Below are 23396 nucleotides of genomic sequence, written 5' to 3' on the forward strand. Positions count from 1 at the left end.
GCCCTCAGGTTTACCTTTACAAATGATTTATAGCCAGACCTGTTCCTGCATTGCTTGTTTGGTTTTAATCTTTCTGACCTTGTGCTATCTCTCCATCGGTATCTCCCTCCTCTACTCCTTAATCTCCTCCCATCGTCCCCCTCTCCTCCTTCCCTTCTTTTAGATGGAAGTCTTTTTACCGGCACTGTGACAGACTTTCTGGCCATCGACGCGGTGATCTATCGTAGTCTCGGCGACAGCCCAGCTCTCCGCACTGTGAAGCACGACTCTAAATGGTTTCGAGGTACTTTTGGAAACAGGCACATTAAAAGTGACCCTCAGGCCCAAGACACTTTCAACAGACAATCAGCAAGCAAATAATTGAAACCACCCATGCTATCTTTTGTGCTGAAGGAAAATTGAACCAAAGTTACTCGTAGCAAGACTTGCCTTTTTCTGAATGTTAACTTCAATGTGCTTTAACTGCCTCTTTAGGTGACTTCAAAATGTCCTTCTAGAGCTACAGGTATTTGTCAAAACAACTTCCTGTTCTCTCAAGGTTAAGCCCAGGAGCTCCAAATGATTTGAAACGTATGACTTTACAAGGTTGCTATTGTCAACTTTTTTTATCCAAATGCAGGCACAGACATCAACTTTTAATGTTCATTAGTAAAGGGTGCGGACAAACAGTTTCATTAAAGTTGATTATCCAATTTTTCAAACTTAGAAGTGAAAAAAAAATATGAATTAGGTTAACGCCACTACATTCTATTTTGGGAGTCTGACATATAGATACAAAAAGTTTGTAGAGCAAAAAATAAGTATGTTCTAACAGAACCAGACATGATTATCAGGCCTCCCTTTAATAGGCTTTTTATAATAGGAATGCACTCAGACAGACTGATGTATTGAGGTTAGCCAGAGTCCCTACAGATTCAAAGTCTTAACTAGTCTCTTCAACTGAACAGGGCAACCTGAAGGGGAAAAAGGAAACTCAGGCAAGTCCAAGCCTTACAAGATGAATAAATGATAATGATAACATCTTCCCTGATGTCTATAAAGATTGATTAAACAGGACATGAATGTTTAATTAGTCAGTGTGGTGGACTACAGTGTTTGATGTTGATGAGGCTGTTATTACAGAGCCATGCGAGGGACTGTTTTGCTTTATTGTGTTGTCACTTCTTATATTTCAGAGCCCTACTTTGTCAGTGCCATGGAGTGGGGGCCACATATTTATTTCTTCTTTAGAGAGATGGCCATGGAGTTTCATCATCTGGAGAAGGTTCTTTCCTTTTTTTTCCATGTTACCTTCTTTACTTTTTGCTGCTCTGAGAGGTTCTGGGAATTTGTGGGCAGAAATAGTTTCTTCACCTGTGGTAGAAAAATGCCATTTTTGCAGTGAGTTGGTGGGAAAGTGAATAAATCCTAACTGGTAGAAGTCATTTTAGCTGATTTAAGCAAATTCAAACAACTCAAACTGGAAGTGTTTATACTCGAGATGCCTCAGTATTTTTGGTCTAAATAACTTGAGTTGTTTAGGAAATGGTTTATACCAAGTCACTGACTAATTGGTTCTGTATAAACTTTTAAAAAATTTGGTCACTTCACAATGCAGCAAAATAACACACCAAATTGTTTTTCAGCTTTATTAACTTTGGTGAAATAGTTAATGACTGGTCCTTCAGCTTTTCCTGTTTAGACATTTGTGTGGAGAACCGTCTGTGGATGAGTATTACATCTAATCAGAAACAGGACAAGATATTCAGATGAAATCAAAGCAACTTCTTAGTTTTGTTTTGGGTTTTTTTTGGATTAGACACATTTTTTATATTGAAACTTTGAATGCCCTTTGAATCTTCTCAAACAAGAGTATTTTTAGTCTGTTTTATTTTGACCTGATAAGATCAGCTAAAATATTATATTAATATTGTTTAAGTAGCTGTCTCAGTTTTATTTTTGTTTTGTTTTTTCCACTTTTGTACAAATTCATTGTGATACACCATCTACTGTATCTACTACAGACAAATGAGAATTTACTGATTATACCTTCACTTAATTTCTTTTTTTTTTAAATCCAAACTATTCCTTTCCTAATGTTTCTATATCTCTGTTCTTGCATCCAAGGTTATGGTGTCCCGTGTGGCACGCGTGTGTAAATCAGACTTGGGTGGCTCTCAGCGTGTCCTTGAGAAACAGTGGACCACATTCCTAAAGGCGCGACTGAACTGCTCCATTCCTGGAGACTCCCATTTTTACTTCAACCTCCTACACGCCACCAGCAACATCATCCACATGCAGGGACGGGATGTCATCCTGGGTCTGTTTTCCACACCACCAAACAGGTAGCCACAGACACACTGTGTGCACATACAGCTGAAAAGAGATAATTATTTTCTCATCAGCGGGTTCCCTCTCCTTGTCTCTGGCAGCATCCCAGGCTCTGCAGTTTGCGTGTTCGACATGCAGCAGCTCGCTCATGTTTTTGAGGGCCGGTTTAAAGAGCAAAAATCCCCAGAGTCTATTTGGACACCTGTACCAGATGAAGCAGTGCCTAAACCAAGGTAATGTGAAGCAGAAGAAAAATCCAGCAGAGCACTGCAGCACTTCTCTCCTGAGCATCTGTTTCACAGATACTCTTCTTACTGCTTCCTTATGAGCTCCAACTGCCTGTCCCACAGCTCCGTCAAATCGTTTCAGTTAAAAATGACCTGACCGGCTGTGAAAACGAGTCCTCCGTAACCAATTCTTCTTTCTTTGGGGTGTTTTTTATTTCTGCAGGCCCGGTGGTTGTGCAGTGCAGGGATCTAGATTTAGCACCTCAACAACTTTACCAGATGAGGTTCTGAACTTTGTGAAGACTCATCCGCTAATGGATGAGACTGTGCCACTGCTTGGACACAGACCCTGGGTGGTCAAGACTATGGGAAGGTATGCATATTGATGTCTTTGTCAGCTTGACAAATGCAGGTAGATTGCTTAATGTTCTGATTTATTGTCCTATCTGTCTAAGGTACCAGCTGACAGCCATGGTGGTAGACACAGAAGCTGGCCCCCACAAGAACCGCACTGTCTTGTTCCTGGGCTCCACCCGAGGGACCATTCTCAAGTTCCTAATGATTTCTGGTGGAGATTCAGTCTCCCACAGCAGCGTGTTTTTGGAGGAGGTGGAGGGATTCAATCCTGAGAAGTGAGTGGGAGTCAAGAGATCCTTATCACTTATCTCCAATAAACTGCCGTTCTTGGCGTAATGTTCCAGATAGAGGCCCACAGCACCCGCTCCCAATTGGGCTCTCCACTTATGAACGATCAGTTCCTCTTATGGTATTCTCTTAAATACCTGCTTGCAGCAAAAGCATATTCAGTTAAAACCATGATATCCATTACAGGTTACTTATACCATATAATTAGAACCAAAATGTATAACCTTTTTTCTGAGCAACAGCCTCAGAGCTGAGTGTTATGGAACCCATTAGTTGCATTAAATTGTGTTGAGCTCGGGTCTTCGCAGCAAAGGATATTGAAACAAAGCCTATCAATCACTCATGCAACAAACCAATAATCTAACTGTCCATCAGTGTCAAGTCAGCACCCCTGCTAATGTGATTTCTTTGACCGAAAACGCCTCGCTCTCATTGTCCATGTTGTTTTAATTCCGGCTAGGGAATTAAAACATGTTTTGTGCCTGACCACTGTTGAAGTAAGAAAGAGTGATCTGCAAAAACAGACACATTCCCACCTCTTGCAAATTTGTGGAGGAAAGAAAATCTGTAAAATAGCACATTATCGTTTGGTTCTCTGTAAATAACCTCTGAATGCAAACAAGACATTTATTTTTAAAGTTCATATGACCTGCTGTGATTATTTTAAGAGTTGACTGGTTTTTAAGGCAGTAGAAATCTGCATTGGGTTTGATCATGTTAGTTCAGCCTTTGGTTGAAGTAATCTGAACCAGACACAATATTACCTGCTTATAATCTTTTAATAGAACGTCACTTCAAAACGTCTTAGTTATTTCTTGTTTTATAAGATGAGGAGTTTTCCTGATTTTCTTTCAAACATCTGTAAGTTTAAAAGTTATCCTTTAAGAAGCTGGAAGCACACAATGGAAAGATTTGTTTGACAGAAAATTAAAAAGAATTACCGGTATGTTACTGAAGAATTTAGGAATATAATTGTCAGGTTTCAGCTTCTGGTACTGTATTTTTACACATTTGGTATTTGTCAGTGTCTTGTCTGAACATATCTACCCTATTTTATTATTGTTTTACTTCAGGAAGTCTGTAGTTGGATTCCTCAAATATTGTCTGCAGGGTAAAACAAACACACTTTCAGTTTCTTCTTGTTATTTATTTATCTTTATTTTTATTTTACTTCTAGACTGTTAAGCTGTTATTTTACGGAGTGTGTTACAACGAGTTTTGAATGGTTCAGAAAGACAGAAAGGGAAACACGACCACTATAGCACTTCATAAAAGCAAACCATAACAATATTTTCTGTTTAATAGAGCATTTTACATCTCGCCTCTTCTATAAATTCCTCCAAAAGAAGTTATAAAGTGTAAAGTCATGAGCTGTTTTATTATAGCAAATGATTGTACATAATGATGTGACAGTGGGAAGCCCTGAGTCCTCCTGGAGTTAAAATGAGCTTTTTTGTGTTGCCTAATGAACAAACAGATAATTTATGCTTATGCTTTGTCAGTCTACTCTGTTAGTCTACTGTCTGGATTGATCTTATAGATTAGTTGTCAGGCTGGAAAATGATAGACAGGGCCCTTTACTCCTCCGTACGTCCTGTCCTGAATGTTCACACTTCTATCTCCAGGTGTGGTGAGGACTCTCCTCAGGCCCGTCAGCTCTTGTCCCTGACATTGGACCGAACCAGCCACACTCTGCTGCTGGCCTTCCCCTCCTGTCTGGTCAGAGTCCCCACATCTCGCTGTCACCTGCACGCTCGCTGCATGAAGTGAGTGATATAAATCTACTTTTACCATTTTATTGCTCTTACGCTCTCATTGTCTCTTAGTCAGATTTATTTGAATGCAGGAGTCAAAGCTATTTTTTTCTGGCCAAATTAGTTTTATCCCCGATTTTCTCCTCTCGTTGCTGTTGCCATCCCCATACAACTTTTGCATTTCTGTTTTTTGTTTGAGCCAGCAGATGAGGGAAGCCATGTGTGTTTGTCAAATCACAGCTAGTTTGGTTTGGTTTATTTTTCACTCTGAGAATGTTGGTTTTCCCCAGAAAATAATATTTGCCTTGAAGCGAGAGGCTTTTGTGGGATGATGGTTGAATATGAATACAAAGAAGGAATTTATTTGTGAAAGTAGAGCACTGTGCAGTGCAGAAGCTTCCCAGAATGAGCATACATCGGATTGGTTGGATTCAAAATGTCCTCCTGCTTCGTGCAAAACGAAGATTCGCTTAAGCTACTTATTATTCCACAGATTTTCCACTAATTTTAAATAAAGTGACTGTTTATTTTTACATGTCCTCTCTAAAGCATGGCTGTGAAGTTACTGATTGCTCCAGGAGTGAGTGCGTGTGTGGATGATTTTTCTCCTGTGTTGCCCTGTCTCTCACCTTTTGACTTCTGACATCCTCATCTCACTTCATCAGCTCAGGTTTATGAGCTGATGCAGCTTTTCATTGTTTATTTTCAACAACTAACCAGTAACTCTCTCTCTAATAAGTTTGTAACATGTTTCCGAATCCTAATTGCTGGGCATTCGAATTTTGCTAATTCATTTTCAATATAATTCTGTGAACACTCAGGAGCTGTCTCGCCTCAAGAGATCCATACTGTGGATGGACCAGAGGCAGTACCTGCTCCTTTCTGAGGCCAGGGACAAGGTGAGGGGAGTTAGCCCCCAAAAACACTGCGAATGGATTTTAATCTATGCAGGTGGACTACTGTATAGTTACTGTCTATAGGAAAGATGCTGAGTGTTTTATTTTCTTCTGCTTGGTTGTTGCAGGTGTGAGACCATCAAAAAGCAGAAAATAAAATAATCAATTCTTTTTTTTATCATTTAGTGTTAGTTATCCATGCAATAGGAGTACATATATGTAATGAATAACATTTTAATTATGATCATTATTATGAAACATTCTGATTGTGGCAGTTTAATTTAGCCTTTTTCTGTTTTCTATAAATCAAATTCTTAGCAGCAGATTTAAATAGAGAAGCGCTGCAGAATGCAATGAAAAGCATCAACACATTTAAAAGCAGCAGTAGCTCTGTCATTGGCTTTGTCTTGGAAAGCAATACTGTAAATACAGAACCACTTAGCTAGATGTACTTTATGTGGACAGAAAAATACACACCAACAATAAGCGTTCCAAGAAATGAGCATTTTATTTATAATTTTAATCCACCATAAACAAATTTTATTATGTAACACAGTCCATGAAAGCTTTTTATTTTTAAACGCTTGCCAGTTACTTATTGAGAGGAAATACTTATTCAAGACATGTACTTACAGATAAATAATGATAAATGTTTTGGTTTATGAGGAAATGATAATAATTGTACGCATTTCTCATTAAATTTCTTACATTATGAGTATAAAAAACTTGAACTGTACACAGTCTAATTCAGCCTGCATCGCTGACCCTCGCCTTTGACCCTGCTGAGGAGGAAGATCAATAATGAGCTCAGCAGTGTATCCCATTACAATGGATAATTTATTACTTTGTGCCGTATTGATTTTATGTACAACAGCCTGATGACTTCGTACTTGATTAACATCATAGATTACAGTGAACATCTTTGTCTCTTTTAAATTAAACTGTTTTCAGGCAATGAACATCATCTTATCTCCCATTTGAACCCAAAGAGTTAAATACAGTTAATTATGAGCAGTGGTGTTTTCTTTCCTATGATAAAAAAAAATTATGCTCATATGTGTTTCTTTTGTGACTACAGAATCCCCTTTCAACAAGATGTGGAATATGGAAACACCACCTCCCATCTAGTAGACTGTGATGGTAAGTTTCAGCAGTATAACATGGATTCATCTGGATCCTCATAGTAGAGTTGCTGAGTGCTCCACCTAGTGGCTCAATTCTTCACTGCAGCTGTCTAATTGTGAGTGAACATTATGTTCTGGCTTTAACAAAAAATGGAAGAAAACAGAAATTCATGACCAATCTCAGCTCATTAGGATCTATTCCATCCAGTATCTTGTTGTCTTTGATGACCTGAATCAGGTAGATAACGAGCTGAGAATGCTCCCAGTGTGACATATTTTAATTGTATTTGATCTGAAAAAGGGCGTAGACAAATCCAGACTAAATGCATCATCCTTTGGCTTCTGAGGTTTTGCTTTGTCAACGCTGGAGATCTGAGGAGGTTGCTGGTGAGCAACCCTGAAATAACTTTAGTATAATGTCATATTGTGTCATAGAGAGGCTCAGATGTGAGTGTGGGGGGACCACAGAGAATTTATTTGAAGTTTAGCCTCAATTCAGTTGCTAAGAGCTCCCAAAACATAACAAAACGAGCCTGGGTTGCATATTCTTTAACTCTGATCCTAAACATTTGTCTTGGAGCCATATATTTAAGCATCCTCTGTTTATCTCACTCCTTGAACTTTCCCTGTTTGAGGTAAGTGATGCCAGACAACCGACCTGGTGGACTCTCATCCAAACTGTAAGGAAAGCTCAGAATATGTCGAGCCAGACAAGCTCTGTGTCTGCAGATGGGAGCGATTAGAGTTGGGTGGAAACATTGAGGTAATGGTACAATGTGAGGAGAGATTCTTAGGTCAGGCAAATGGAAGGAAAGAGTGAGGACGAAGATGGGGGAAAAAAAAGAGTCAGCTGGTGTGGTTTGGGCTGCATTGATGAGAAGTGCAGGCCTCACTGAACCTGGAGCTCATGAGGCCTCAAGGACAAACTGGAGAGAAGATTGTCTTAATTCTCTTAGAAAGTAACCCCATAATGTTCGGTGTGACTAAGAGTGTTATTGTAGGTATTGAAAAATATTGTTAAGTAACAGGCTATTTCTATGTGTAATAAAAATAATAATAATACTTTCAGACTGGAGCCTGAGGATACCATTTGCACTAACTGTCACCTTCCTAATTATGTCTCTCAATCATGCAGGAATTCTGCAGCAGAGTTTGTTGATTGAGCCAGAGAGCCTGGTCTCCCTCAATCTCCTCGTCGCGTCTGCAGTCTCGGCCTTCACCATTGGGGCAGCACTCTCCGGGCTCGCCGTGTGCTGGATCATGGCCCACAAACCTGCCAACCGTCGTCACGGTGGCAGCTCCCAGTCCTCCATCCAGCGGCGTGAGAGGGGCCTGCTGAGTAACTCCGGCGGGATGGCTGGCTCTGTGCTGAGCGTCACAAGGCAAGGAGGTGGAGAGCGCTCATGCTCACAGGGTGGGGAGACCCTGTTTGTTATGCCCAATGGCTGGGTCAAATCGGGAGAGCTCGACCCGGGATTCCTGCCCACTCCTGAGCATACCCCGCAGCAGAAACGCAGAGGCCTACGACTGTCTGACTCCAACTCCGGAGGCTGGGACACCAGCCAGACGTACCTGGGCGGTGGGTCTGTTGGTCTGGGTTCGCCCTGCCGCATGCCGCCCTCTGTCTACCTGACCACTAGACTCTTTCAGCAGGGTGGAGGCGGGAGACATGGCGGTGAGGGACGGGGGAACGACACACCACGCCAGCACTATGTCTGCTTGAGCAAACAAGAAAAAGGAGGGAAAGGCACCCCTAGAGCCCCCGTTAGGAAGTCTGCAGGAGAATATGTCTACCCCATGACCCCTCAGGACTCTCCTGAGCGCAGGAGGGTAGTCTCGGCACCAAGTGCCCCTGTTGAGTACAGCGAGCCGCTGCCCTTGCGTTGGCCAGCCCCGGAAGGGTACATCCTGAGCAGCCATGGGATGATCCCTGTCCCCCTGCCGCCTCCCACCATGCCCCCTCCCGGTGGTCAGGCCTACATGTCCCAGCAACACACACCAGGTCTGAGCAGGGCTCTGCTGAGAGGAGCTCTGGAGCGGGGGGAGCTGGGAGAGCTGGTGGATCTCAGCCAGCTGATGAGCAAGAAAAACTGCAGTGATAGGACTCAGGCAGGCCAGTGATTTCGGAGGAAGTGAAGCATTCCTTCCATGTGTGGAGTGCGGTGTTAAATTTCCATGGATCTCTCTCCTTTCTCCTCATTCTGTCAATCCCTCTCCCTCCCTTTTCCATCCTCTGCTCTCCACATCTATATTTCACTGTCATCCAGTTTCCTCTCTCCTTTCACTCTCTCAGGCAAACCTCTTCACCCTGTAACGAGTCTTTGCCTTCAACTGGCTGCTGGCTCTGCCACTCATATCCTTGCTCTCATTAATTGGTCAGACCGACTGAGGTTGTTGCCGTGTCTGCAATGCAGAGTTGCCTTTCCCTCCAGTACTTTGGATGAGAGAGGGGAGGGGATGGAGGGAAAAAGAGATGGAAAGAAAACCAAACCGGGAGCACTGAGGATAAGGACAAAGATTTAAAGAATGCCTTCCTTCTGCAAATTGACTGGATGCTTTGTCCCTTCTCTATGACATTACAGAGACTGCCAGCCATCTGTTCCTAAGTGTATTTCCTGTCTCTCTGATTGCCAACAAGGTACTTGAAGCAAAATTGCAAACTCTGAAGACTATTTAAGCATCTAAAGCTGGAGGTGAATCAACAGGCAGTCGTTGGGACTGAACAGATGAGTCTAAGCAAATCCCTCCCTGATTTCCTTTTTATATTCCTTCACCTTGCTACACACATAGAGCTTGCACATGATTGTACAGGTGGATCCCATGTATTCTACAAAAAGCATGACTTGTGTGCCAAATGCCTCTAACACGCAGGGATACGGGACCATAACTCATGCCTGTGGAGAGCAGAGTGCAGCACTGAAGTGTCAGCACTATTCCTGCCAACTGCACCCTCTGTGTAATGACAGCATCTCAGCTGTCCGTCTCCCCCCAAACACACCACCTTTTTTTTCCCCCACACGCCCCGTTCTTTTTAATGACCAATGATTCCTCAAGGACGCCTGGCGGGACTGTGCCACGCCATTGGACGGATGTGGAAAACCCTTTGCTGAATTGAGGACATAAAGGGGAAAAAAGTCAGAGGTGTTGTTCTGAGAAGAAACTCAAATCGCTGCAATATATAAAGACCTTTACCATCATTTCGGTTTTATTGTCCATTTAAACACTTGGATTAGTGATATTTATAGAACCCAGCCTGATTTTTTGGGGCATATTTCATTTGTAGCCCTACAGTGGGTCAAGGTCCTTTTGGATGTGATACAGTACAATGTGACAGTTACAGTGATAATGATTGAAACCTCTGGCTTAACTCAGAGGCAGCAGGGGGAATGGAAATGTCCCCCGCCGCCAAATGGAACTGTATATTCAACCTATCAAAGTGTCCTGTGCTATGAAGCATTCTACATTTAGAGCTACACACTGCAGCTTCAAATTACAGCAGAGGCTAAAGATACAGTACTGGAGACTTTTATTGGCACCCCTGGTAAAGATAGAGAGAAAGCCTAAAAATAAATTCGTCATTTACTGCAGTAACATAATCTCCCTCTGAAAACTTTTGAAAAATCCAAAATTTAATTGTGAAGAAATAACTGTTTTATCAGACTCAGACGGGCCACAGTTTTTGGTACTCGGGCTTTTAATAGTTTGCCAATAGGATGGTAAATAGACTTCTCCTATAACAGACTCAAATATTTTGCCATATGCTCTCTTCTGTTCAGTTCACCCCACAGGTTTTCAGTAGGATCAGAGCTGACCCAAGTTCTATGAGAGTTACAAAAGACAGGAATTAATATAGTTACTGTAACTTTTGACTCTCTTAATATAGCTTTCTAACTATGAAAGTTTTCTCTAGCATGTGTGCAACTGGTTGTCAAAATGTCCTTTGTGACAGACAGGGGGCCAGGGTTTAAACATTTTACTGCAACATTTCTCTTCTCAAGTCCATGACTATGTGGACTCTATCTTTGAAGAGAAATAGACCCACAGCACCACAGATACTTCACTGCATTTAGCAATGTGCATGCATCAATTTTTCACCTGATCATTCTTTATCTCCCTTCATACCCACCTAGAGCTATTTTGTTGCTCAAACTAAGCAAATGCGACCCCAATCTGGATTTTCCCATATCCAGCTTTTTTTCATGCTGTCATACGTGGCGCAAAATCAGATACGTATTCGATAGTTTTCAGAGCGTCTGCAGTCTGAAATGTTATGTCACATGTTATCTGACCTTTATGTCTTTGGAGATGAGCGCTCAGTTGAGTCTTAAGGAGAGGAACTGACAGATTAAGTCAAAGGTGTTCCTCGACAATCTGAAACTATGAAAAAAGTCTGCGTCAGTGGAGCGCATCACATCACAATCCTACCCCTCCTTGTACAAATCCAGACAGGCTAGCTGACAGAAGTCTTTTTTGTTAGCTTCTTTCATTTTCTTATGATCTTGTGGCAATACTGTCAGTTCCCATTGCAGAATAGCTTTAAAATCAATCAATAGACAATTTTAGTTCCTTTATTCCGTAACAATGTGCTGCTGTGTGACATCTATGCATGTGGGTCGTGTTTACACAGAAGTCTGATTGCAGTCGCATTTAGTTGTTAGCAAGCACACCCACCCCCCCAAAAAAACAGCAAAAAGAAAAATGGTTTTCAGCAAAAAAATTGGAATTGAGCAACCAGACCTGCTGTGTGAATGTAGTCATCTGCCCACAGCATGTGGCTACATATAAATCCCAATGAATTTAGCAAACATCAACTTTTTACATTCATGCTAAAAGCAAAGGCTCTTTTCCGAAATCGTTTCCAGTCAAGCAGTTGACATGAAAATAGCATCTAAAAGTTTTTATAAAGATTGTGGTGATTCCCAAAATGCCACTCTTTTTTTATCTCCCTTACCGTCCTCCTCAGCAGCCTAGTCCTGAGTGATTTATTGGACGTTTGTAAAACTCTAATCAGACAAAACAATTTAAAAAATGGTATCAAATAAGTGTATTTTCCAAGGGATTGTCACAACTACCATTATGTATCACTGAATGCTTTATTAAAAACTAATTCCCCCCTCACCAAATAAATGTACTTAAATTAAAGGGTGCATTTTTCTAAACTTTTTTGTGTGAGATCATCCAGCTGCTATAAAAGATTTATGTATTTTAACGTTTCAAACATGTTTAGGGGTGCCATTAAACGTTATCTGCACTGTATAAAAAGGGTGAAACTTGGTCATAACTTTACAAGAAGGCTTGATTCGTCAGTCCCAGTCTGTTAATTGACCAATGAATGCTGGTTTGTGTGCAGCAATATATACTTTAAATGTACATATGAAACTTTGATTTAGATTAAATGATAATGTAAGACTGTAGCTCCAAAAAATATATATATATATATATACATATATAGGCAGGCGTCAGGCTTGCAGGCAGAACATTTTTCATGCCATTAATGTTTTTATATTCAAATGATTCATATCAACTGGCTCTAAGATGGATCTCACAGAGTCACAAGTGTGTCTTTTTCACATCGTTGTGCCAAACCCAGCTGATGGAAGACTTACTGATGCCTGATTCTACAGAAGCAAAAAAAAAAAAAAAAGACTGAGAGAAACGTCTTTAAGTGCCATGATGAAGTCCATTTCAGTCAGCAGTGCACCTTTCTCATGTACTGTGGTTTTGAAGAACTCTCTAATTGCAGTATACTTGTGACATGTATGCCTTTGACCTTACATGCTGAATGTTTTCTTTTTCTTTTTTTTTTTTTTTACAAGATTTTGGCTTGTACTGTTGAGATCATTTTTTCAGCTCCCCTCTTCGTTGCTGAATGCTACCTTAACTCTTCATGCCATACTCTGTAAATATGTAAGATTGAATACTGACTACTTGTCACGCCCGCTATGGTTGCAGTGTTTCTGTACTCTCCCAGATGACATGAACTGTGTGTTCGGCTCACATTTTTATGACGATGATTCCTCAATACTTTATAAGCAAACCTTCAAATGGACTGAAACGCATTGAGGGAACACTGTGTGACTCATTTGTGAGGTTTTTTTTGTTTGCAGTCTAGTGATTGTCTTTCTTTGCCAACCAAACTGCCACACCGAGAGATCTTCAACCTGATTAGTGAATGTGCTCATCCTGTTTTTCTTCATGGTCATCATACTGTGCGATAATAATGAAAAGCACAAATTTGGGTCATTGTTTCTTTAGGGGGTTTTTTTTATTATTATTATTATTTTGAAGGAGCTGTCTGTATCATTTGTGAATAGTGTAAATAATCATCCTGAATGTATTGTGTATTGAGTTTATTGGGGGGAGGAGAGGGAAAGGGATATTGCTGTCCTCTGTCTTTTAAGACAAGACTGCAAAGGATTTTTTTTTTTCGGTGACAATGCTGTGAATAAAACGTATGTAAAATGACCTGATGTGACTTTCGCTAAGCGCAGAGTTCAGCTGTCTCCTTCAGTTTCTTAGATTAGGATTGAAGGCCCGACCTCAGTCGCTGCTCAACCTTCTCATTTGATTGATGCCTGTAATGTCTTTTTTGCAGTCACTATGCTGCAGCTGATAATAATCAGTACTGCTATTAAATGGCATTATGTAATTGACCACTTGTGTCATCCTGTGTGGTTCTGAATGCACTAACCAAAATAAAGGCATGCAGTTATACAAAAACACATTTATAGGCGCACATAGAGTGAGAACCCTCTGAACCTTTGACACACATCATTTCTGTGCCACTAGAGGGAGCTGGATGCTGAATGCAACCTTTAAGGAAAGGAGAATTGCTCCCATGGGTGCAATTGTATTAAGTGAACACTGGCTGTCTGTGCTGCTATGCATGATGCAGGCTGCTGCTGTGCAAAGAGTTGAGGTCTAGAATAGCTCAACAGGTTTTTGGAAATCATTGAGCGGATCAAAAGTTACGAGTATTTCACATGTCAAACCAAGATTGTCTAACATACACTATGAAAACAGATAGGGGTTATTACCTTTTTTTTAAGTTTAGGAGTTCCATTCTGAATCTGAAGTATTTCCTTAGTATTTTTCGTGGCTTTGCCTTTAGACTGTATGACTTAAATGAAACTTTATTGGTATTGTTCCACAAGTGTCTCACAGTCTAAGGTAGTTTTGATGGATTCCTCCATACAGCATTGCTAAAACTCAGTCCAGTTTGTATTCCATCTTGCTTCACTCTTTTCAGTTCTGCAGACACATTGTTGTACGATACTGAGATCAGGGCTTTATGATGGGCTCTATAAAACATCGACTTTATTGTCTGTAACCACTTGGTGCTGATTTGGATGGCCCACTTGGACCCAACCTTTAACTTACCAGGTGGCGTCTCTACTTTAATATCTTCACAGAATGTTTCTTTTCTCATAATGCCATGTATTTTGTGAGGTGCTTCTTTCTTTCCTGTAGCAAAACACCGACACATGCTGCAACACCTTGTACTAAGATGTTCCCTTTTCCCTCCATATCGGACAATTGTCTTGATGGCTTAGCATTGTAATTTTAGTCTCATGAAGCCACAAGGTAGGTCTCCAAAAACTCTCATCTGGTTTTATACGTTGATCTTAGAATTATGGCCTCTTCCAAGTGGCCCATCAGTCCATGTTGGTCCAGAACCAGTTTTACTTTAGATAATGACTGTTGTTCTCAGCCAGCAAAGTTACAAGGTGTTTTGTCCTGAGTCTATGTATCTTTTTCACTGAAACCCCTTCATCTCATCCTTTATCTGCGTGACCATTTTGTGATAGACTGGTGACCAGTTCAATGACTTATGGAAGCCTAATAATGAATATGAAAACTACAAATTCACAGCAGGAAGAGAAATCCACCAACAACCTTCTAATCCTGCTGCAATGGAAGATGAATTTATTTTGAACAATGCTGCACATCTACACTGCGGTTAAAAGAGATGAACAGGAAAATGTGCAGTATTAGAAACATTTGCACAACTCTGCAAGCTGTTGAAAAAGTGGCACTCACTAATTTATGTATAAAATTTTTTTAATAAAAAATAGTAGCTGATGGAATCAAAGCAGCAGTTTGTGGAGGCAATCCAGTCAGACACTTGCAAAAACACATGAGCTGGTAAATATGTTTCCCTCCAATTTGATGGCACTCTTGAAAAGAAGTTGACTATAAACGCAATGTGGAACGGTGTGTAGCAGACAAGAAACACAGTCATGTTTGCTTTTACTATACCAGCAGTAGTTTTTTTTCCCTCTGACTTGTCCTGCTTTTTCTCCAAAATACAGATGATCCGACTGGAACAGAACACAATTATCAGCAGAGGAGCCAGGTAGCCGAGAGACAACAGGAGAAAGGTAAATTGTGGACGGATTCTGGTATTTTTACATCTTTCATAGCATGTCCAGAGTTTTTCAGGAAGGTTATCCTTGTGAAAAACAGCAACAATCGAAACCAGAACCACCCAGATGAAGAAGCAGACTGCGACAGCTGCCTCCTTCCTCCTCTTCCATGATCTGGCCTGCAGAGGGAACCTGATGGTCAGGTAGCGGTGGACGCTGATGGCTGTCGTGGTCAGGATGCTGGCGTACATGTTGATGTAGTGAATAAAAATGAGGAAAGTGCAGAGCAAAGTTTTAGGCAGGCAGAAAAAGGCATCGTAAATCCTGAAGGGAAGGAAAAGGACCAAGATAAAGTCAGCCAGAGCCAAGTTCAGCATGTAGATGTGGGTGTCGGTCCAGGAGGCCCGCTTTGCGATGAAGGCCCACAGAGCAGCGCCGTTGACGACGAGACCGAGGAAAAACACAAGACTGTAACCCAAACCCTCCAGGATGCTGTAGGAGCAATAAGCACCAGTCTGATTGGTGGCATTTGTGCACATTCTTTACTTTATCTGCACAAATAAATAATCATAAACGAACAGTGAGCATGACATCAGATGATCTGTCTTTAAAGTCAGTTAACAAGCAAATAGCAGACTTTTACACACAGTATATAAATAATACACACATAAGCATTTTTCTCACAATCAATTAGACTAAAAGTTTCATGTTAGTTGAGATTGCCAACATATTTTGTATTTGCTAAATAAGTTGTTTTTGGTAAAGAGTTGTTTCATCATTTAAGTTTTAAAGTTTAAAGGTGATAGTATGTCCTTATGGAAAGTCCTCATTGTGGTGGATTGGATTTGTGAGCTTGTGAATTTAATTCATTCACAACATTTGAGTTAAATGGAGGCAAATCTGTGGTTTTATTTAAAGGGACACCTCAAACAAACCGCTTTCTTGTGAGATATCATAAAATAATTTAAATAAAACATCCAGGATATAAGGAAAGACAATTGTCTGTCTGTTACCTCCCCGGTTACAGCTTTCAGATGTCTTAATGTGTCGTGGACATCTTTTGAAACCATTATATGCAAGTATTGTCTCCATGGGAATATCCAGCCATCATATACCATCCAACTAAAGACATTGTAAAGCTGCTGCCTGACATTACAGCATAACTGAAAACTATTGCGGAAAGATAGCAAGAATATTTGTCCCAAATTATACAGTTTAAAGAAGATTTCTACCAAATATTGTGTCTTCTATGTACATTTCAGGATTTAGCAATGGTCTCCTTTACAATGTGGTATTCAACAAATACAAATTAGTTTGGTAATCCTAACTGATTTAAAATAAAAGTTCAATCAGATTTAATGTCAGATAGCGACGATAACTGGTTATGTCTCATTTTACTATATTTTGGTATTCCCTTTAGTTACTTGGAGACAGCTGACAAATTCAGTTCAACTCCATTTCAGTTAGTTTGTATGCACAACAAATGTCACCTTAATGAACTTTATAACACAATCCCGTCAAATTCATACAGAAATATACAGTAAATGAAATTTCTAGAAACACAGCCCAATCATATGGATTGATTTCTCCACAGTCTTTACTGTGTGCTCCATTTAGCCAACTTTTCAACAACCATAACTCTATCCAAACCAAAAAAATCACTTTTCGTTGAAATACCTTTGTAGTTAAAATAAAGTGGTAAAAAAGGGGAACCATTTTCACCAAAATGACTCAAACTAAACACTAAAATCAACTTACCAAGCGAGCCGCACTCCCACCTAGGACTACTTCACAATTGATTTTGAATGCATTGACAATGGTATTGTCACGTACTTAGCTTCCTCTGACGTGGATTGCTTGTTTAATTTCTATTTAAGCTGCTGTGGTGTTTGGTTTCCTGCATGTCGTGTCTTTAGTTTGTTTTTTTTACCACAGCTGAACCTTTAAAAGACACATAGAACAGTTTACATTTTGAATTGGTTGCATAAACGTAAAGGAATTGTATTTGATAATGCTAAAAATTATTTCTGTCTGCAAAAAGTATTTAATTTTCAACATTGTTGACAATTGCATCTGACCTGACACAGCAGATGTCTAACGGACAACCGTCACCTTAAGAGCCTAACAATAGATGCAATATAATCAAATAGTTAATTTATACAGTTAATGTAATCTAGAATTTGAAATGCAAATTATATATATTTATTACACACAGAGTGCTATATTTCAAGTCTGTTCATGTTGATCATGGTGGGCTACAGCTTGTATCTCAGAATATGTAAGTAGGTTGACAAAAAGTGTCCCCATTTGGTCTACGGAAAATACACCAGAAAAGTAGCGTCTCTAATTTATTGTAAAAACCTGAAGCTGTGGTTGCCAGATGGTAAAATTCTGGCAACCACAGCTGCTGCTATATTTTTTGTGGGGTTTTTTTTACCATAAAATAGAGATGTTGGGTTTTTTTGTTTGTTTTGTTTTGGGTTTTTTACAGTGTAGTACTATAGTTCAGCTAGCACATGTTGACAAATGACCCAGTTGTCTACATAATAAGAAAACCTTTCATCACTATGACGCGGGGCAAAGATTGCTTTGTTAAATCATAACAAAGCTGTGTTATGATTTAAAGATAGCTTATTCTTGTACAGTTTGGACTTCCCAATATCTATATAGATAAAAAGTAGTTTTGTTTATGTCCCCTAGACCAAAAGGGGACACTTTTTATGAACCTACTTACATGGTCTGAGATACAAGCTGTAGCCCACCATGATCAAAATGAACAGAATTGAAATATAGCACTCTGTGTGTATTAAATTTATATAGTTTTGCTTTTCAAATTTTGGATTACATTAACTGAATAAATTAACTATTTGATTACATTGCATCTATTGCTAGGCTCACATATCAAGCGATAAAGCTCAGACGCCAAAAAAATATTATGAGGTCAGTAGGGTGGCTGGTGTACTAAACCCTTACGGGTGTAAAAGGCTTTTGTGTTTTTGCTTTTATTGGTGTCATCAGTTGCATTTACGTCACCGGAGAACAGGCAGGATGAAACAATACAGTGCAACATTGTAATAAATGGTTAGCCTTTATTACTGGTTAACCTATGTGACTTGGTTTTCACAGCATATTAAACTAAATGTTCTTTACAAGCACACAACAGCAAATGAGCAAACAATAAAAGGTGCAACTTGATTGAAATCCAACTCATGTAGACAGGTAACGTTTTTAAAACAATCAATTCAAGATAAAAGTACACTTGCAAACTGAGCTGTACAGTCGGATGCCAACTTGTCTGACTTTGCAAATACATGGAATTTCATTATCATTCTTTTAAAATCAAGTCTTATCTGAATGAGCTCACCACTTTTATAGCTAGCTGCATGTGTGGGTTTTAAGTTTCCTGTGCGATATGTTTCAGTTCAAGTTTGAAGCAGAACCCGATGTTCAATCTCAAGAATCTTAAAAAATAGAACTGAACACAATCAGAGGACACAAGGCAGCTTATTTGTTTCTTTTGTTGCGTAAAAACAAAGGAACCAAAAGTAAAAATGGAGGAAACTTAATTATGCTTGTGTTGTGGAAAAAACTATTGCCAAACACTATTCAGGTCAAATCACTCAATCCACTTCACTTGTAAAAAATATTTTACTTTCATTGTTGCTGACATTTGAGCTGACATACAGAACTTATCAATAAAATGAAATATTATAACATTTATTCATTTCAGCACTTGAAATACAACACAATACAAACCTTCCCATATCTAGTTATGCAGTTAGAAACTATGAAACAAGTTGAATTCAAAACAACTGAGCAAATACCAAATCAGAAGAAAGTCAGCGGTTATGTGGTGAATGCTGGGCGTATCTGAAAGTGGAGCTCAAAATGATGCTTTGCTAAAGTCTTTTGATTTGACTTAACTTTGGGATCAATAAAGTATTTTGGAACTTGAATTAACATTGGGCTGGCTCTGACAGCGGGGAAAGATAAACCCTCCAATATAACTACAGAATGGGATTCAGCCAGAATCGAACGCCTTGTCCCTCTGTCTTAGCTTTCTCAGCCTTAACCCTACAGCTCTAAGGTTCACTGAGTGTAAAACCTCTTTAATAAAAAATAGTAGCTGATGGAATCAAAGCAGCAGTTTGTGGAGGCGATCCATTCAGACACTTGTAAAAACTTGTGACTTGGAAGATATATGGTCCTCCAGTTTGGTGGAACCTTGTAGAGTAAACTTACTATATGCGCAATGTGGAATGGTGTGTAGCAGACAAGAAACACAATCATGTTTGCTTTTATTATTCCAACAATACTTTTCCTTTCCTCAGACTTGTTTTGCTCTTTCCCCAAAATACAGATGATCCGACTGGAGCAGAACACAATTATCAGCAGAGGAGCCAGGTAGCCGAGAGACAACAGGAGCAAGTTAAATTGTGGACGGATTCTGGTATTTTTACATCTTTCATAGCATGTCCAGAGTTTTTCAGGAAGGTTATCCTTGTGAAAAACAGCAACAATCGAAACCAGAACCACCCAGATGAAGAAGCAGACTGCGACAGCTGCCTCCTTCTTCCTCTTGCATGATCTGGCTTGCAGAGGGAACCTGATGGTCAGGTAGCGGTGGACGCTGATGGCTGTCGTGGTCAGGATGCTGGCGTACATGTTGACGAAGTGCATAAAAATGAGGAAAGTGCAGAGCAAAGTTTTAGGCAGGCAGAAAAAGGCATCGTAAATCCTGAAGGGAAGGAAAAGGACCAAGATAAAGTCAGCCAGAGCCAAGTTCAGCATGTAGATGTGGGTGTCGGTCCAGGAGGCCCGCTTTGCGATGAAGGCCCACAGAGCAGCGCCGTTGACGATGAGACCGAGGAAAAACACAAGACTGTAACCCAAACCCTCCAGAATACTGTTGAAGCATGTATCGGCGGTGTTGTTGGTTGCCATAGTGGTCATGTTGTCATTGGGGCACATTTTGAACTTCATCCGCAAAAAGCCACCTTGTATGAAATTATTAAAAAACTGTTAGCATGATCTTTGTTTGGTAGATGATCGCCCAAAGAAAAATCCCTCCATAATCACACGTTCAACTCATGAAGAATGAGAATAACAAAAACCAATAAAAAGGTGCAATTTCTTTGACACGCTACAAAACTTCAAGATGAAGCTAAAATTAGCTGGTATCAAACATGATTATTAATCTTTCTGTCAAAGTTATACAAGCTAAGAAGTAATCAGTAACTTACCAAACGTCTTGCTCTCGTGATTATCAGCGTTTGACTGTATGAAGATTGTGCTGGCGGTTTCATCAGGATGTTTGAAATGAGTTAAAGACCTGCCTGCTTACAAACAGTTTCTGTGTGGTTTTGTCCTTCCTGTTTTGATAAACATTTGGCGTCTAAAGCCACACATGCTAGTTATTCTCAAGAATCTTTAAGTTGATTTCTAAAAAAAAAAACAAGAAATTAGTTCATGCTAAGAAAAGTTCATTAGCATTAACAATTCTAAGAACTGCATCTGACTTAAGAGGGACACACAGACATCGATTTCAACACCCTCTAAAAAAGGAACTTCTCACTTCATTAGAACAAAACTGAAAAGTTAATCTATTAGTTTAATACAACAATTTAAAAATGTTATGCATTTTTATTGCACACAGAGTGTCAAGTCTTACAGCCCCATCTCATCCACGAAGTATAAACAGGTTTTGTAAACAGGTTCAGAACTTGTTTGTGAATACAAAAGGCCCCCTGCTGACCTGCGTATGCCAAGTGAAGTTCAGACAGTGAAGGTTGAGAAATGAATCATCAGTGCCACTTTCAGACCGCTGTCAGAGTTTGACAATCACATCAACAGAGTCATAATTTAGCACAGCTCAGACTTCCACATGTCTGTATCTATATTCACAAATGATAAAACAAAAAGTTGGGCTAATGAAGGATTAAAAAATGATTAAACATGGACAACAAAAATGGGTGGCCTGTTGTGCCTTTGCTTTCCCGTCTGTTTTTCTAGATATGGGTTCCCAAATTAAATTCTGCTCAAGTTCTCATATAACCTTGGTCAGCTCCCCCAGCATTTAAAGGACATTGAATGAGCAAAAGACTGAGAAAAAAAATCAAGGTAGTTAGCTGTCAGTTGTCCCCTAAATAAATTTTGATTACTTTTATGCATGTGATGTCAATGGGGAGTTAGCATCCGCTTTCGAAGAGTCGGCGTCCCCCGCTTGCTACTGAGAATAGCAATGCTAGCTTACATGTTCTGTGGGGGATTGCACCGCACTTTATGCCAACCCAGAATCTCATTTTGTCATCATTTGGAGGCAGCACAAGGAAGGGCTTGACTAAAGTAACAATTATGCGAGAACTGCCACTGGGCCAATGTGCCCCAACTGGATTTCCTCCTGTTTTTCCTAAAAAAAAAAAAAAATCCTTGGTATACACAATATCTGTCATGAGGTGGGGTTTGAAGTGGTGAGGTAGATGCGGTTGGAACCAGGTTGTGATGCAAATGATGGTTTTTAAATGAACAAACCACAAAATCCAGGCAGCACAGATGAGCAGCGGCAGAAGCTTTGACTCGGGTAGCAACTGGTAAATAATTACAACAACTGACGAAAAACTAATGTTAGTAGACGATCAACACAGCAGCAAGGACCTGACAGAGAGCAAGAAACACAGGTGGGTATAAATACTCAGGGAAGGTACTCAGGGGAAACAAGGGACAGCTGGGGACAATCGGGACTTCAGGGAGACTCAACTGAAAAACACAGAAACCGAAATTAACACATAGAAAAACCAAATTCTCACAATATCAGAGGTGTTAAAAGATCATTGGATAATTTAAAGTTTCTGGTAATTATTACTGAAACATAGGAGAGGTTTCAGTATTGGCCTCTTGCTTACAGCAATGGGTTTCTCTGTGGCACACAATTTCAACGAGTGACTGAGAATAGAAAGAGCAAACATTCACTGATATTGCAAAATAACCAACCATTTGGAAATCGTTACAGATTCCTCTCCACATCGACAGAGTACTTTGCTTCGATTTTAATTTTAACCGAGAAAGGTTTAAACAAAATTTAAAAAGAAAAAAGATTTCCCTGCACATTACAGATGTTTGGTATTTTTCAAGTGTTTAAACATTAAAACTTTTAATTGGTTTGGAAAACTGTACTATTGCCTTTGTGGTTTTCTGTTGAAAGTTTGGAGTTCGGATCTGCCTCAGCCTCCGCCTTGTCCTGAAAGACCGAAGTTGAAACTTCATCCAGCCGGGCGGGGGAGCGATTGACGACAGAAAGAGAGAGTGAACAACCGAAGGCTTTGTAAAAACAACACACAAAAAAGGGGGCTGTCTGAAAATGCAATCTGGAGAAGCCTTTTGGACGAGCCAAATGGAACCAGTGAGAAAATACATGACCCAAAAACAAATGACAGGGCTGAAAGGTTTGCAGAATAAAGTCACCTTTTTATTGGCTCAATCTATTTAAGGCAAGGCGGCCTGGTTATAGGAAAGTCTTAGAGTGCACTCTGAAGGAAAAAAAAGTAATTTGCTGAATGAGTTTAATGCTTGTCATCAAGAGAAAAGCATTAAACTTTTCTCTTGTGGCTGGAAACAGGAAGATCAAACCACCATCCTGTAGGAAACAATAACAATGCCTCACATTTCTTCACATTAAAACCACAAACAGTGTGTAATTAAGAAGAGGAAGAAAAATTATGCATTCTGAAAAGTGTGACATGCATATTTTTCTCTTTTTTTTCATTTTCCGCCTTTTTTGTGACTGGCACTTGTGTTCTGCTACCCTGAGTCAGAACTTTGCAGAGCTACCTTTCACTGCTGTTATTTGTGGTATGCCTATACCAGCTTCAGCCAGCCAGAGATTGACATTATTGCCCATTATTCTTTGGAAAATAGCTCAAGCTCCTAGTCCTATTAGACTGAGAGCAACTGCAAGTGGCAGTTTTAAATTCTTGCAAAAAGTACATTTAGGTCTATGACACTTTAACCCTCTATGGCATGAATTTTTATTTTATGAGGAAAAAAATATTTCACCCTAGTTTTGGGAGTTTGAGGG

General features: G+C 39.9%; 3 protein-coding genes across 3 annotated transcripts in view; 1 reads left to right on the forward strand and 2 right to left on the reverse strand.

The window, feature by feature from the left end:
- LOC116721770 (semaphorin-6B-like) overlaps positions 1–13609 on the forward strand; it is a 38814-nt gene extending 25205 nt beyond the window's left edge. The window contains exons 8-17 of the mRNA XM_032565717.1: positions 164–283; positions 1176–1264; positions 2107–2324; positions 2412–2543; positions 2761–2910; positions 2993–3169; positions 4808–4948; positions 5758–5835; positions 6911–6972; positions 8092–13609. Of these exons, the coding sequence (XP_032421608.1) occupies positions 164–283; positions 1176–1264; positions 2107–2324; positions 2412–2543; positions 2761–2910; positions 2993–3169; positions 4808–4948; positions 5758–5835; positions 6911–6972; positions 8092–9077 (2153 nt within the window). The 3' untranslated portion in view covers positions 9078–13609. The remainder of the gene's footprint in view (positions 1–163; positions 284–1175; positions 1265–2106; positions 2325–2411; positions 2544–2760; positions 2911–2992; positions 3170–4807; positions 4949–5757; positions 5836–6910; positions 6973–8091) is intronic.
- Positions 13610–14925: 1316 nt separating this feature from the next.
- On the reverse strand, positions 14926–17341 carry LOC116721303 (G-protein coupled receptor 35-like). The gene is made up of 2 exons (XM_032564938.1): positions 17081–17341; positions 14926–15873 (listed from the first exon to the last, which is right to left on the reverse strand). Exon 2 carries the CDS (start codon positions 15859–15861, stop codon positions 15001–15003), a length of 861 nt encoding a protein of 286 aa, XP_032420829.1. The 5' UTR covers positions 15862–15873; positions 17081–17341; the 3' UTR covers positions 14926–15000.
- A 1053-nt stretch (positions 17342–18394) lies between these two features.
- Positions 18395–23115, reverse strand: LOC116721886 (G-protein coupled receptor 35-like). Its single transcript, XM_032565915.1, has 2 exons — positions 20566–23115; positions 18395–20319 (listed from the first exon to the last, which is right to left on the reverse strand). The coding sequence occupies exon 2, from the start codon at positions 20303–20305 to the stop codon at positions 19412–19414; it is 894 nt and encodes a 297-aa protein (XP_032421806.1). The 5' UTR covers positions 20306–20319; positions 20566–23115; the 3' UTR covers positions 18395–19411.
- Positions 23116–23396: the final 281 nt, after the last annotated feature.

Source organism: Xiphophorus hellerii, chromosome 6, assembly GCF_003331165.1.
Source record: "Xiphophorus hellerii strain 12219 chromosome 6, Xiphophorus_hellerii-4.1, whole genome shotgun sequence".
Taxonomy (NCBI): domain Eukaryota; kingdom Metazoa; phylum Chordata; class Actinopteri; order Cyprinodontiformes; family Poeciliidae; genus Xiphophorus; species Xiphophorus hellerii.